General features: G+C 44.9%; 1 protein-coding gene across 1 annotated transcript in view; it reads right to left on the reverse strand.

Annotated features, from left to right (window-relative positions):
• LOC132570621 (guanine nucleotide-binding protein G(q) subunit alpha) overlaps positions 1 to 16623 on the reverse strand; it is a 232842-nt gene that overhangs the window by 16552 nt on the left and 199667 nt on the right. Inside the window, exons 4-5 of the mRNA XM_060237486.1 lie at positions 16119 to 16247; positions 14682 to 14811 (exon numbers count right to left, since the gene is read on the reverse strand). Of these exons, the coding sequence (XP_060093469.1) occupies positions 14682 to 14811; positions 16119 to 16247 (259 nt within the window). The remainder of the gene's footprint in view (positions 1 to 14681; positions 14812 to 16118; positions 16248 to 16623) is intronic.

A 16623-nucleotide genomic window follows, 5' to 3' on the forward strand; every position in this document is an offset into this window, starting at 1 on the left:
CAGCAGATGTCGGTAGAAGAACCTCTCCACCTACCAGTTCAACCAGACATGCTATTGCAGGGACCAGTATGGCACCCCCATCCCGAATGGCTGAGTCTGACCGTGTGGAGGTTGAGAGGAGATCACTACTAGACCTAGGCTATTCTAGTGATGTGACCAATACAATTCTAGCTTCCAGAAGAGAATCCACTACACGGATCTATAACGCGTCTTGGAAGGCCTTCCACAGGTGGTGTAGGAGAAAACAGGTGGACCCGCTACAGCCTACGGTCCCTAGGATCCTACAATTTCTTCAAGACGGCCTCCGATCCGGACTGAAACCTGCTACTCTCAGACGACAGGTCGCGGCCCTGGCATCAGTTCTCCAGCAGGTAGATGGCGTACATCTGCCATCCCATCCACACCTCCGGCGGTTCCTTAGAGGGGCTTCCTTGAGCTCTCCACCACAAACGCATCGCTTTCCAACTTGGCGACTGAACACGGTGCTCTCGGCTCTAACCAATCCACCCTTCGAACCATTAATGTCCGTACCATTAAGGATAATGCGCATGAAGACGATTTTCCTGGTGGCAATAACCTCGGCCAGGAGGATCTCGGAAATCGGTGCGATGTCGGTCAGGAAGGAACTTTGCGTATTTCATACCCGGATCCCACTTTCCGCCCGAAGATTTCCTCTAGATTCCACCAGAGCCAGGAGATCAACCTACCATCGTTTTGTCCAGATCCCAAGCACCCGAAGGAGCGCACGTGGCATACCTTGGACGTGCGCAGGGCACTCAAGATCTACTTGATTAGGACTGAGACATTTCGTAAATCTGACGCCATGTTGTCAGTGTGGCAGAACCCAGAATGGGACAGAAGATGTCCAAGTCTGCCATCAGTTATGCAATCAAGCAGTGCATAACGGAGGCATACAAGGCGTTACACCTCAAAGTTCCACAAGGAATCACGGCACATTCGACCAGGAGTTCAGCGGCCAACGCGGCCTTCAATAAGAACGCCTCTGTCGAGGAGGTGTGCAAGGCAGCTACATGGTCTTCAATATCCACCTTTATCCGGCACTATAAACTGAATGGCTACGCATCAGCAGACGCCGCCTTCGGCAGGCGAATCCTTCAACACGTCCTGCCCGAGTAGGGCGACTCCACCCTGCTTAACAATACTGCTCTGGGAGCACCCAAGATGTCCTCCGCCTCTTAGGGAGAACGACCCTTGGCACTTACCGTGAGGGGTCCTTCTCCTAAGAGGACAGGAGGACATCTTGCCCTCCCATCTATCGCCCTACCTTGGGCAGCCTGTTCCTACTCCTTTATTCTACACCTGTTGCTGGTACTTTCTACTGATTATGTCCATTGTCATGGACCTGTTTTTTCTCTCTTACGTTCCTTTTTTAGGGTTTACCTTGAATTTCAATCTGCCGCGTTTAGGCAGTTGTACCTGACGTACCGTTAACTGTTTGCATGAGAAGTTCCTTTTTTTTACTAGATATAGGATTTTCGTACTGCTTCTCGGAGTCACCCGAACTGAAGGGTGGTTCCCACAGCCACAGGAAGGGGAAGATCTTTTAGATTCCTGCCTCCCTGATTGGACGGTGGGAAAACACCCAAGATGTCCTCCTGTCCTCTTAGGAGAAGGACCCCTCACGGTAAGTGCCAAGGGTCGTTTTGGGCATTACTTAGGACCAAATCCAGGATCGCCCCACCCCTGGTAGGTTCTGAGACCATCTGCTCCATAGCACAGTCATTGAGAGCATCAAGAAACTCAATCTCTTTCTCTCGACCAGAACACATATTGACCCAATCAATCTGTGGGTAGTTAAAATCACCTATTACGACATAGTTTTTACATTTAGCTGCTATCTTTAAGCCTTCCATCATATTATAATCGTCCTCTCTCTTTTGATTTGGTGGGCGATAACAAACTCCCATAGTTAAATTTCCTTTTGGGCCCTCTATTTCAACCCAAAGCATTTCTAAAAGGGAATTAATTCTCCGACCTGAGTCTTACTGGACCATATATCCTCTCTGACATACAGAGCCACCCCACCTCCAACCCTTCCCTCCCTATCCTTCCGATATAACTTATATCCAGGAATCACCGTGTCCCACTGATTCTCCTCATTCCAGCAAGTTTCTGAAATTCCCACAATGTCTATGTTTTCTCCCAACACTAAACATTCCAATTCACCAATTTTACTTCAAACACTTTTAGCGTTTTCATACAAACAGCTATAATTTCTCAGGCAAGCTAGGCCCGCCACCTTCCTCCTGCCGCCTCGAGACTCTGGCAGACAGTCCATACTGTTTGTCACCATCACAGTGGACAACTCTGATCCGTTACCCAGTAGAAAAATAGCAGCCAACCCTTCATCTCTTTGAGATGAGTCCTCCCAAACCAGAGACATTTCATCTCCTGTCGGCTTTCTCCCAAGATTTAGTTTAAAAACTGCTCTGCCACCTTTTTGATTTTAAGCGCCAGCAGCCTGGTTCCATCCGGGGTCAAGTGGATACCGTCTCTTTTGTACAGCTCCCACTTGTTCCAGAAAGCATCCCAGTGCCTAACAAACTTAAACCCTTCCTCCTTACACCATCGTCTCATCCACACATTGAGACTTCTAATTTGTGCCTGTCTCTTCTGCCCTGCACTTGGAACAGGTAGCACTTCTGAGAAGGCTACCTTGGAGGTCCTGGCCTTAAGTCTCCCACCTAGCAGCCTAAATTTTGCCTCCAGGACCACATGACTGCATTTCCCCACATCGTTGGTGCCAACATGCACCACGACCACAGGCTCCTCCCCAGCACTATCTATCAGCCTATCTACTACACGCGTAATGTCCGCTACCTTCGCACCAGGCAGGCAAGTCACCATACGGTCAGTATGCGGTTTTGCCACCCAGCTGTCTACTCGCCTAAGGATCGAATCACCAACTACCAACCCCGCCCCCTCTCCCCCTGCCCAGGGATGGTTCCTTGGCGCGAAAGGATTCCCACTCACCAACTGAAGAAGAGGTCCCTTCTGAGGGTGCATTCCCCTTATCCTTAGCACGGTGCCCTGTTCCCTCTTGATCCTCACGCTCTCTGGCAGCAACGGGGCTGCTACGTTCAGAGCGGGGCTCATCTAACTGACCGTCTCTGCTTCTCCAGGGCAGTCACCTTGGCCTCAAGGGTACGAACTTGTTCCCTGAGGACCAGGAGCTCCTTGCATCGAGCACACACCCAAGACTTCTGTCCTTTGGGCAGATAGTCATACATGTGACACTCAGTGCAAAACACTGGAAAGCCCCCACCCACCTGCGATCTTTACCTTATGATCCTTACCATCAAAGCTGCCTTTATTTCCTATTTCCTATGGGACGGATGACCTCCAGCGGCATCTGGATTGAGGCGGTGTGGCGGTGCTGATGTTGTTAGACCTGTCGGCCGTGTTCGACACGATCGACCATCGGCTACTGCCCCGCCGCCCCGCCGATGTTGGGGTTGGGGGGTTGGCCCTACAATGGCTCTCCTTCTTCCTCAAGGATCGGGGACAAAGGGTGGCAATCGGGGGTGAGCTCTCCCAGAGACGCACACTACATTGTGGGGTGCCTCAGGGAGCAGTCCTATCGCCGATGCTATTTAATATCTATATGCGCCCCCTTGCCCAGATTGCCAGGAGGTATGGGCTTGGGTGTCACCAGTATGCAGATGACACCCAGCTCTATCTGCTAATGGATAGCCGGCCTGGCTGTGTCCCAGAGAATTTGGACCTGGCACTGCAGGCCGTGGCAACTTGGTTAAGACTGAGTGGGCTGAAATTGAATCCAGCGAAGACAGAGGTCCTTTACCTGGGTCGGGGCGCTCTGGGAGGGGAAATACCTCTCCCGGTTTTTGCCAGGTCAAGAGCCTGGGAGTTCTACTGGAGCCTTCATTTTCAATGGAGGCCCAGATAGCAGCCACTGCCAAATCAGCCTTTTTTCACCTGAGGCGGGTGAGGCAGTTGGCTCCCTTCCTAGAGCATCGGGACCTGGCAGCAGTGATCCATGCAACGGTCACCTCGAGATTAGATTACTGTAATGCCCTCTACATGGGGCTGCCTCTGTGCCGAACCCGGAAGCTGCAGTTAGTGCAGAACGCGGCTGCTAGATTGCTGCTGGGGCTCCCAAAGTGGGAGCACATACAGCCGGGGCTGCGTGAACTGCACTGGCTGCCAGTTATATACCGGATTCGTTACAAAGTGCTGGTCATTACCTTTAAAGCCCTATATGGCCGAGGACCTGTCAACCTTAGGGACCGTCTCTCCCCGCACGAACCCCAGAGAGCACTGAGGTCAGCAGGGAAGAACCTGCTGACTATCCCTGAGCCAAAAGAGGCAAAACTCCAGAGTACCCATACTCGGGCTTTCTCTGTCATGGCTCCACAGCTGTGGAATCAGCTTCCAGAAGAAATGCGGGCCCTGCGGGACTTTGAACAGTTCCGCAGGGCCTGTAAGACCATCCTGTTCCGAATGGCCTTAGCTGAGTAGAACTGCTAAGTAAAACTTGCCATCTGGGAAATAGCACAAAAATATTAATTTTACTGTTTTTAGAATTTTAATGGATTTTAATTAATTGTAGTTAAAATGTTATATTATAGAATGTATGTATTGAATTCTTGCTGTTAGCCACCCTAAGCCTGCTTCGGCGGGGAGGGCGGGATACAAATAAAATGTGATGATGATGATGATATTTACAAACACATAACACAGCATTATGCAGTAGTTTAATCACTGCTTCTTTTCATTCAAAACTTGGATGCATATCATAAGACCACTCCTGCTGGATGAGTCCATCTAGTCTGTTCCTTTAGTGGCCAAAAAGATGCCCTGTAAGGCCCATAAGAAAGAGCCCCGTGGCGCAGAGTGTTAAAGCTGCAGTATTTCAGTCCTAAGCTCTGCTCATGACCTGAGTTTGATCCCCGGCGGAAGCTGAGTTTTAAGGTAGCCGGCTCAAGGTTGACTCAGCCTTCCATCCTCTTGAGGTCGGTAAAATGAGTACCAGATTGCTGGGGGGAAAGTGTAGATGACTGGGGGAGGCAATGGCAAACCATCCTGTAAAAAGTCTGCCATGAAAATGTTGTGAAAGCAACGTCACCCCAGAGTCAGAAACGGCTGGTGCTGGCACAGGGGACAGTCCCGTAGCCAGGATTTGAAGAACTGGGAGGCCCTGATTTTTTTCAGGGGGCACATAGTGGCCCCAACCTCCATGGCCTTCTCTCCTACCACCGCTGAGAAGGAAAGCTGCCAGCTCGCTGCCATACAGCCTTCCCCCTCCCCAAAGCTGCCCCAAGGTGATCCCTTTCCACCCTTCTTCCAGCAGCTCTGGTGGGGAGCCACTCAGAGGTTTAGATACGTGCCACATGGTCTCCTGCAGTTACCTGTAGCATGATCCAGCTAGGCAAGCCCGGCAAGACAAGGGGTGGGGGGGAAGGCGCCATCAAGTCGCAACTGACTTTTGGGGCTACAAGACCTTCAATATGGTTTTCTTCCTGTTGGAGGGCGAGCCGAGGCTGCCCAAGCACAGCTCCCACCCTTGCTCAGGTAGCCAGCGAGACCAGGCCAGAAAACTCCTCTCCACTAATTTATTACTCATTTCCCTTGGATGTCTAATATTTCCCTTGGATGTCATGCTGCCATTCCAAATTCTCTTGGATGAAGATGTGGCCATAAATGAGTAATAAATAAACATCACCTCTCCACTAATCCCCAGCTCCAGACTGCAGCCGGGACCTCCACTTGTGTACGCCAGCCTACCCTCCCCTGCCCTGTCTGCAATGGAGCCATCCATCCCCTACCCCCACTGCCCCACTTGAGGGCCAGAATGGCCTCTTCTTGCAGGCGCCCTCTAGCCCAATGTCAGCCCAACATGGAGCTTAACTTTCAGTCCTGGGTGCTGAAAGTGCCCTGTTGTTTCTGCTTGCTGGGGGGGGGGGCGGTTCAGAGATTTCTTTCAGCCCCTAAGCAAGCAGAAGCAACACAGAGCTTAACTTTCATTCCTGGACACTTAAAATGCCCAGTTGTTTCTGCTTGCTGGGGGGTCAGAGATTTCTTCCAGCCCCTAAGCAAGCAGAAGCAACTTGGAGCTTAACTTTCAGTACTGCGCGCTGAAAGTGCCCCGTTGTTTCTGCTTGCTAAGGGGTCAGAGATTTCTTCCAGCCCCTAAGCAAGCAGAAGCAACTTTGAGCTTAACTTTCAGTCCTGGGCACTGAAGTGCCCCGTTGTTTCTGCTTGCTGCGGGGTCAGATATTTCTTCCAGCCCCTAAGCAAGCAGAAGCAACAGAGAGCTTAAGTTTCAGTCCTGAGCTCCAAAGTGCCCAGTTGTTTCTGCTTGCTGAGGGGTCAGAGAATTCTTCCGGCCTCTAAGCAAGCAGAAGAAACTGTGTATGATCATGTCCCCTAAGCAAGCAGAAGCAACAGTGTATGATGACGGCAGAATGGAGAAGCATGCAGCTGAGGCACTGGAGGCTGGTTGGGGGCCCAAGTCAGGGGGCCCTACCTAGCAGTCAGGGGCTGTTCCCCCACAGGCCCCCTCGTAGCTACGGGCCTGACAGGGGACCTTTCCTTTCCTTTTCCAAGGAGCACATATCCAAAACCTCTGCTTTTTGTTGTAACTAGTGTTCAGAGTGATACTGCCTCTGAACATGGTGGTTCCCTACAGCAGTCCTGGATAACAGCCATTGATGTAGAATAAAGTTAGACTCCAATGCCACCTTTTAGACCAACAAAGTTTTATTTAGGGTGTGAAATCTACAAATCTGACATCAGGGTTCACAAACTGAGAAACTTGTAGGAGAACACTTCAACCTTCTAGGAAATTCAATGGGTGACCTCAAAGCAACTATTTTATTACAAAGGAACTTCAAGAACAGAATAGAAAGGGAAATGGCTGAATTACACATTATTAGAACATTTGGAACAAACACCTCCCCAGGACTCAACAGGGATATTTTTGAAAAATCTTATTAAATATGCTAAACTCATTCTCATCAAAAAGAGCTATACAACAACTGTATTCTACTGTATTTAGAAGACAAGTGGGGAACTGTGAAATTCGGGGGAAGGGGGAATCCCATCTCCCACACACACCCTCTTGCAGAGCCCAGCACAGCACCCATGCTCTCTGCCAGCTCCAATGGGTCCAGCACAGAACCTTAGGTTTAGGCTGCCTGGCAGCAGCCGTCAAACCCAGCATGTCCTCAGGGTCTCCCTGAGCTGCTCTTTCTTAGGTGCAACTCAGAGTCCTGGGCTGTGGAGCTGCTGCTACTGGGCCCAGCATGGCCCCTGGGCTGCATTGCTGATGGCAGCATGCCCAGTGCAGCTTCCAGACTTAACCGGGGGGCATGCCTAATGTAGTTGTTAGGTTGGGTGGCTCCAAGGCTCAGTGCAAAGCCCTGGACTGTGCAGCCACTGGGACCAGCATGAAGCCCTGGGCTGCATGGCCTCCAGGCCCAGTGTCGAGACCCGATGCCACTGCTATTGACCACCATAGATTAGTGCATTTTCTGCACTTTTCAGGGGATTTAAATCTCCCTATGTATTTTAAGAAAGATTTTCTGCAAAAATCTCTTTAGTTTCCATGAGGTCCTGATACACAGATTTAGCTACCCACCCACATATGAAAACCATGGGTAGCTACTACAATATAAGATTGATAAGAATACAATTTTTAGACAAATCAAACTACTTAGTCAAAACTAGAGGCTTTCAAACACTTTAGTCTAGAGTAGAGGTGTCAAATATCTGGCCTGCGGGCCATAACTGGCCTGTCCAGGGCTTTTTTCTCCCCCCTCCTGTCCTCACCCTTTGAAGTTCTGAGGCTGCTGAAGTTCCCTGCTCTTTCTGCCTTGTCTTTGCTGACTGCAGCAGGAAACAAAGCTGCAAGGAAAACATGGAATGAATTTTCCATTAAGTTCTCTGTACCCAGACAGATAGGGCTCAGAGACCTTAATGGAAAATCTATTCCACATTTTCCTTGCAACTTCGTCTGTGCTGCAATGTGTTTCAGTGCAGTTTTACTTTACTTCAGTGTCCCTACAGCTAGCTGTCCCTGAAAATAAAGTGTTGTTGCATTGAGCTATCTTGTCTCTGCTGAATGGTTAGTGAGTACTCTAGCCTTGGAGCCCAAAGGGGGATATTACACTGGAGAGCTATTGTCAATCTGAGCAGAACCTGGGGAGGAGGAGAGGGGGAGAAACTTGGAGTGCCATTTCATTGTATTCTCAGGCTCAGAACATTTTATATTTTTAGTTTCTGCTGTGATCTTTGTGCTTTTTCTTGATGTTTTATTTTAAAAACTGCATTGCCAAATCCTATTATTCCCACACCTTTCCTGTTGGGTCTTGCATTTCAGTCCTGAAGTTAGAACACAGCGAACGCTACGGAGGTGACCAGTGGAAGTCCACTGGTCCCCGGACGTAGCTCGCAAATACGCTCCGCCAATCAAGATCTGTGGTGGGAAGTTTAACTGGCCAAGATTGGACCTGGCCAGGCTGAGGGTTGTTCCGAGATATGTATATAATCGGGACCCGGCCCGCGTTTCCCTCTTTTGTGATGTACTCGCTAATAAAGCATGTTGCCTTCAACACGTCTCGTCCCTCAGTACATTACATTTTCATTCTAAACAAAATATTGCAAGAGTTTTAAGCATGTTTTTATTTTAAGTTAAAGTTTGTATTTTAAGTTAAAAATAATATCTTTAATTGTGTTTGTCTCTGTCCTTTATACAGTTTATATCTCCTCTACCTCACATTATATTTTATGACATGCATGGTCTGGCCCCACAAAATCCCATTTGTGTCAGATCTATCCCTCCTAACACCCCTGGTCTAGAGGGTATTTTTAAATATAAAAAACATTTATATCCCTGCCTTTCTCCTGCACATCTCAAGGTTTTTCACACCATCTACTGTTCAAATTATATAAATTACATATGCCCATTTTTATCTGCTCTTTCCTCTTAGTGAACAGGAACAATGTAAGCAAGACTATTATGATAGGAGAAAGGAAGGCATGAGCTTGTATTTATTGGATTTGTAGGCTTCACCAGCTACAGGCAAGATATGTTGGGCTTGCTGAAACACCAATTTTTGGGCCAAAAGGCAGAGTAAAATAGTATGAATCAACAGCCACCCAAGAGCAAGCGAGGTATCTTTGGGAAGGAATGAAAACAAACAAACACTCCTCTTTTTTAGCTTATCGGCCATTTGGGCTTCCCTCAGACTGCTTACCTGGAATATACAGTCTGATAGTTTAAACAAAATTTTGAAATTATATACCATTTATATCCATGACACTGGATAAAATCCATAATATGCATCCATAATATTCGAAAACATGTTGGAAAAAATGTAGAAGAAATAGTTCTTATTTATATCTTGGGAGGTCTAGTCCAAAAGTGAAAGTTCTGGGCAAGATCATTAACCACACTGGGCAGGGGGGGGGAGGGACATAAAATACCAGTTCCCCAGCTGCAGGTCCCTGGAGGCATAATGAAGATCCCTTTTCAAAAAACCTTCAAGGATTTAATTGTTCCAATTTAGCTGCAAAAATGCAAACTGCTAAACTTTGGGAAAGCAAATTTATATGTGCCATAAATACTTGGTATGACATGATTCGAAAATAACTACACAAATTATAACTGCACAATTTTGCAATATAAATAGTACACTATGAGTGGCATCCTAAAGCATACCCTAAGTTCATTGAGAATAGAATATCACTGTCTATGACAGAACATTCTTGCTGTATTTTACTGACCTGCTGAAATTCTTAATCCAATTCTGTTGCATCATCCTGTAGTATGATTAATGAATTTGGTCAGTTATAATTTATTTTTTTCAACTTATACTGAAACTCGATATTAAAAATTTACAATAGCATAAAATAATCTTAAAATGTTTGTCACATTAAGCAAAAATGCAAAAAATTTACTAAGTTGCAACTCATATGCTCTAGGATCTATATACATGAAATGCAGAAACTTTATATTGAAGAATTATAACTGTATTTAAATGTGTTTGCTTACAAACTTTATCTCTTTATGAATGTGATAAACTGTATAATTGTGTAATAACAGTAAAGAACAATGTGAAAATTCTTATGGTTTCATAAATGCTAGAAAGGTCTTTTGGTTTTTCAGGCATTATATTAGAAGCTAGGATGGACATGGACCAAAAGCACAAGTGGCAACTATCACACTCAAATGTCATCAAGTAATGAACCACTTTAACTGAGGTGATCATGCAATGATGGTGAAGGGGGAAAAAAGTCTTCATTGCTGCCAGTACTGCCACCTCAGGCCTGCAAATTGGGTTCTATGGTGTGCTCTGTCTGATTCAGACCAAGTCTTCCGTCAGTGTCATCCTAGTCAACTGCCAGTTCCCTTCATATTCCCCAGCTCCCTCGTTAACCACAGAGCTAGAAGCCTATCTAGGAGTGACTCTCTTATAGTCCCAACCTCCCTATCATTCTATGTAGCTACTTAGGCTTTCATAATGCCTCAAACAGCTATATTTGAGGCCAGTAGCATCTTAGAGACCAACAAAATGTTTGGGGTATACACTTTCAAGAGTCAGAGTTCCCTTCATCACAACCCAGGGGAGACTTTCAGAATTCCCAAAGAGAGCTGCCTGGAAACCAGAATGATTCATTAATTGCTGAGTGTGTATCATTTTAATTGGTCCACTGCCCCTGCATGGTGGGGACAGCAATGCCTTCAAACTAAGTAAACAAATCTTAACCCATCCTTGGTACCCAACACAAAGTACACACAATCACATATAGCCTCTGTCTGCATCAGGTACTGATGGAGAAGACTCACAAAGATAGATTCATAAAATGTCACAGGTGCATATGAATTCCATCCATTCTGATATTAAGGCAGGGCCTCTTGATTGAATCAAGAATACTCCTGGGCGCTTTGAAAAAGTAGCCTGATGGACTGAATGCTGCAGGAGAACATTAATCAAGCCTCTTTTGACCTGCCAGAATTTCTCCCAGCCATGTTCATAAGCATGACCAAGTTTTCAAGATGATAGCCACAGCTCTTGCAGTCTCTCTCACAGTATAGCTTTCTGGATGATCATAACCTGAAGAAAGCCCATTAGCCCATCTCCTGGACATTGTCTGCAATTATTAGTCACATCTGCCTCCCATCCTAAATTAATAATCTACAATCAAACCCACCTCCTGTCACATCTCCTGATATATCCTCTGGCACTCCAATTTTATAAAAGAATCTCTGCACTGTCCTATGACAGCTCAGTCCTAACAAATGATAACAGATCAGGATGCAGCTCATATTCTACCAATGGGCAACCAGATCCTGCGTATGTGGCCCAATGCTATCACAGATCCTAATTCTCTACCAAATTTGGCTACCAGAAGGGACACCCACTCATTGGTGGCTAGATCTTGGTGCACAAAAAAGTAATATCAAGACCTGCTGTTTGTAGTTTGTAGCTGGTTCCCCTCTAGTATCTTCTCTAGTACCTTATTGTAGCTTGTTCCCCTCTAGTATCTTCTTCCAGAAACACAAGCACAGACTCATTGGATCTTCCCTCTTCAAAACAGAGCATATTTTTCTCTCTTCCATCCTGTATTCCTTCCCAGATTTAACTCTATATCCTTCTACATACTCCTCATTCCTTAGGTTCTCCATCTCCTATCCCTGGTTTGCCTGCTTTATTTCCATCTAGTCTTTCCCCAGTGCACCCCTCCCTTCAATCCTGATTCAAGATTCCTTCCTTCTTATTTGAAATTCTTTCCCACTGATCCCATCAAGCCTTCTGGTCCCTTTTGGGTAAGCATTTACTGCCTCTCTCCCCATGGTATGCTCTGGACAGGCCATGTGGGCAGAACATAATCTGGAATAATTTAAATTGGGTTATAGCAGCGCCAACCTCACGGCCTCACTGGATCTCTTTATTTCAGTCTCTTCGGGGTATTTTACTTTGTTATTTGATGGAAATAGAATTCTCTTCGTAGGGGACCACAGCAGCTTTGTAGTTTTCCCCAAAAATATAGGCTCTCAAGAACTTTAACTCAAACCACAGATTTATTATAACACAAAGTCTTAACTTGGGGATATGGGAGATATTTACACAGGCTAACACGTTGCTCAGTTGTTTCAAGCTTTACAATAACTTCTTTCTTCTTGTGAGTCTCTCTCAGTTACACAGTTCACAGTTTCCCTATATCTTGCTCTCTCCACCTCTAGCAAAGGCTGGCCTCTTGGGTATGATGTACCAAGTCTCACCCCTCGACTGGAGCCACTACTACCAGTCTTTCTGGTGTCTCAGACACACATCCACTCCCTCAACCACCTCACTAGATCTTCAGAGTTGTCTATAGGTGTCTGTGACCGTTGACTGACTCACTCTTGTTCCTCACACACAGCCCTCTTGACTGGTTTTGTCGAGCTTGCAGTCTCTGGAAGACTTTCCCATCACTGTCTCAAGCTCCTTCACAGGATCAGCTGCCCTCCCAGCCTCGGACAGGCACGAACTGACCCACTCAGTCTCTGTCAGGCTCCAACACTGACAGACTTCTGACAGGCCCCAACTCTGTCAGACACCAACTGACTGAATGACTGCCTCAGCAGCTTCTGTCACTCAACCACTTTTCCTCCCTGAGAGCTCCAAGCACTTTGCCCCCACCCTCAGGTCACCTGATGCAGGCCCCGTGCGTCTTCAGTTTCTGGTTAACCCTTAGCTTTCTGTCACATGGGTGTTTGGCCAAAGGTAATACAACTACACACTAGGACTATGAATTATTGTTATTGGACCATCAGATGTAAACTGCCAAGGTAGTACAGCAATTCAGCAGTTCAGTTGTACTGTGCTTTGTTGCTCTTTCTGTTCTGTATCTTGGGTAGAATAATAAAGTTACTTGCTGGTTAAGTACCAGTCTCCCTGCCATCTTTTGGGACTCATCTTTTAGTTCTTCATGTGAAGGGCACTTCTCACTTGACAGACCTGACACAGGGACTGATAGAGATAACAATATTCTCATACAATAAAAAAGTTTCAAAATTAGCTGGAAGCTTCAAACACAGACCTCACAGCACACATTTGACTTGAAGTGACCTGAGGTGGACTAGGAAACACTGTAACATATGGTAGTCTCTCAGTAATATTCAACTGAAAGTGTAACCCTTCACTGAACAGTTGATATGGAGACAAGAAATCATAGCTGTTTCATACATTTGAATCATCAGTTTATACTGTATGATAAACGTGTGAATTTGCTCTAATTTGAGATTATGTAGTAGTTTATTTCATTTTGGGTTTTGTATTCTTTTAGAGAAGGGTTCCCAATCACCGAGCCACGGACCAGTACCGGTCCATGGCCTGCTAGAAACCTAGCAAAGCAGAGCAGCCCTGAACTAAAGAGGTGGCATGGCCTTTCAGAGGAGGCAGCCTTGAAGCAAGGCCACACGACCTCTTTCATCTGCCCAGGTCCCAGGCTGGCAGAAAGGGCAGCGCTGCTGTGACCTTAACCTATCCCTCATTTATAGACCTCTACTGATCAGCTGATCAGTGGGAGGTCTTTAAATGGGAGAGGGAGGCAGAATCAGCCCTAGTCTCCACCCCATTTAAAGACCCCCATGTGGGGCAGGAATGTTGCATGGGCGGGGGGCGGCAGCCTGGAGTAGCAAAAAAACAAACGAACCCAGCACCAAACACCGCCCCCCCCCCCAATCCATTGAAAAATTGTCTTCTACAAAACTGGTCCCTGCTGCCAAAAAGCTTGGGGACCACTGTTTTAGAGAACTTCAATCCAGCATAAATCCCAGCATCATTTTGGGTACTATCTAAAGGTTTTAAGAACCTGAAATTAATTTCTTAATTTCAAGAGCTTGCAAAGCTGAAGTTCCCTGGGGATTCACAATCATTGTATACTTTGAGAAAATTATAAAGAAGAAGATGGATCCTACATGTGAAATGTTCATAAAATGGATGTCTCCTTTCAGTCTGCTTGCACTTCTTGCAAAAAGAATTCCTGAGACTCAAGAATCTCAGAAATGGAGTGGGATGCATCATGGAGGGCTGCAGCTTGAGAAGAAATCTGCAGAAATCCTCCTCCTCATCTCATGTACAAGCTCTTCCCCAAAAAGAAAACAAAATCACTAAGGAGGACATTTCTGCTAATTCCCCTCTACATGCTGAGCCCCCTAAATGCTGCATCCCACAATATTCCTAAAAGCCTCCTAATTGTCAAGAACAACCAGAAGGAGGGGGAAAGCTTGCAGGGTAGGAGAGAGCCATTCAATGAACTCCTTTATGATCCACTGAATTTGTGTGCCACCCTCAAGGCCGCAGAAGTAATTCAAACAAACAGAACAACTTAGGACATCAGCAATCCATACAACACAAATTTCAGCAGTGAAATTCTGCTGAAGAATCAAAAATGCATAACCTAGCTGAGGCCCTCAACATCCCTCTAAAGATAATATTTTACACACACACACACATCTCTGAAAGATCACTGGATAGTCATCCTGACAAACTTGTTTGAAGCAAGGTGTTCCACAACATTGGTGCCATCATGGAAAAATTCTTCTTTGCAATCTTTAGTGCAGCATCAGAATGCTGTAAATTCTCAGCAGGTTTATATGGGAGTGGATATTTCCTTATGCTGAAGAGTACATTTTTTGAACCATTGCTTACCTCATTGTCTGACTCCACAAGTACTTGATCATATTCACTAAGGGCTACCAGAAACATGATAGATGTGACATTTTCAAAGCAGTGTATCCATTTTCTTCGCTCTGATCTTTGGCCTCCCACATCCACCATTCTGCAATGTTAGCAAAATCCACAAAGATAAAGAAACTAAGATATAACAATTATGATTAAACACTTACATAGTATTATGCAAATTCTTAAAATCAATTTGAATGACAACTGAACCAAATAACCATACACTGGCGCTATCTGTCATATTTAAATGAAAGACATATCTTTTTTGTGAGAGACCTACAGAAATTAGGATTAGATTAACAGAAACCCAATAACATCATATGTTTCAACCTAACTACAATGTTTGTTTGTTTACTGTTATGCAGTCCTTAGACCAGTAACCTAACTACAATGAGATCTCACCATTAAATTTTCTGAATACAGCTTTATGATATTAAGAATTCTTTGGCTAGAATGCTTTATTTATTCAATCAGGCTTTTGTAGTTTTTGTTGAGAGACTGAATGTCACATACATCATGGAAGAAGTAGTTTCTTACAAGTTCAAGTTAAAAGTTTTTTGAAAACAGGTTGTAAAACATTACTGATAAATTATAATTACATTTAAAAACTCTGAAACACTGCGGTTTTCTGCTGGAATTAATTTACAGTTTGAACTTTTTCAAATTTTTGAGTTATTGTAAAACATGTACTACTGGTGACAATCTAGCAAAAAAATAAACTATATAATAAAGTTGAGCAACGATTGCACAGAGGATTTTACATTAATAAACTGCTAATTAATCCCAATAACTGACTGGCTTGGGGATAAAATCTATAATATATACATCCTAAATTGGCACTGAAGAGTCTGAAATAGAAATATTCTGTGTATGCAGAAAAATGTGCAAACACAGGGGAAAAGCTTTAGGTGCAACTTAATGTTGTACCCTACAAAGTTGTACTTGCACATTAATCAAATACAAACACTTAATGAAGTTTAGGAGAGGGACAGTGGCTCAGTGGTAGAGTATCTGCTTGGTAAGCAGAAGGTCTCAGGTCCAATCCCTAGCATCTCCAACTAAAAAGGGTCCAGGCAAGTAGGTGTGAAAAATCTCAGCTTGAGACCCTGGAGAGCCGCTGCCAGTCTGAGTAGACAATACTGACTTTGATGGACCAAGGGTCTGATTCAGTATAAGGCAGCTTCATATGTTCATATATGTTCTGTTTATAGTTAACAGTAAGAAGGTTGAATTTGCACCCTTGTGGAAGTTGCAATCATGTTCTATCTTGTTTTCTCAAAAAACATGTACAGTTTAAAATTAGCAATTTCTATGACTATATTTGCTAAGCAACAAATTTCATACACCTGATAAGGGAGCTGAAAAGTAACATATCAAGTAGTTAAAACATAATTGAATCTATACCTGAAAATGACACTTTGTAAGTCAAATGGATATTCAATAATTCCTGTTGTTGGAACTCGAACTCTAAGCACATCTTGTTGGGTAGGCAGATAGCCAGAATCTGCTATACGGTCCAAGTCATTAAGATAACTACGGACAGGAGAGAAACAGGAATGCAAGGTAGTGATATTACAGTCCTACTGAAGGAAGGAGCAATATGGTGTTAGAGGAAGAACAAGAGTTACAAGAGCATGAAAGAGAATGTAACAAACTGCAGAAGGGATGAGATTAAGTTTCAAAAACCGTTGGAAATAACAACAGGAATTTTGACAATCTAAAGAATCTGTGTAACTTGAGTTTTTACTTTTTACCTGTTTGCCTGAATATCACCCTGAGATGTTCAATGTCTTATGACTATCAAAAAATACTGGTGGTATGTTGTCATGATAAATACCAGTTTTCACCATGTGAGGGTGCATTTGAACAGAGTATCTCCCATAAGAAACTGGCATAAATAAAATCAGCC

This window comes from Heteronotia binoei, chromosome 4 (assembly GCF_032191835.1).
Source record: "Heteronotia binoei isolate CCM8104 ecotype False Entrance Well chromosome 4, APGP_CSIRO_Hbin_v1, whole genome shotgun sequence".
Classification (NCBI taxonomy): Eukaryota; Metazoa; Chordata; class Lepidosauria; order Squamata; family Gekkonidae; genus Heteronotia; species Heteronotia binoei.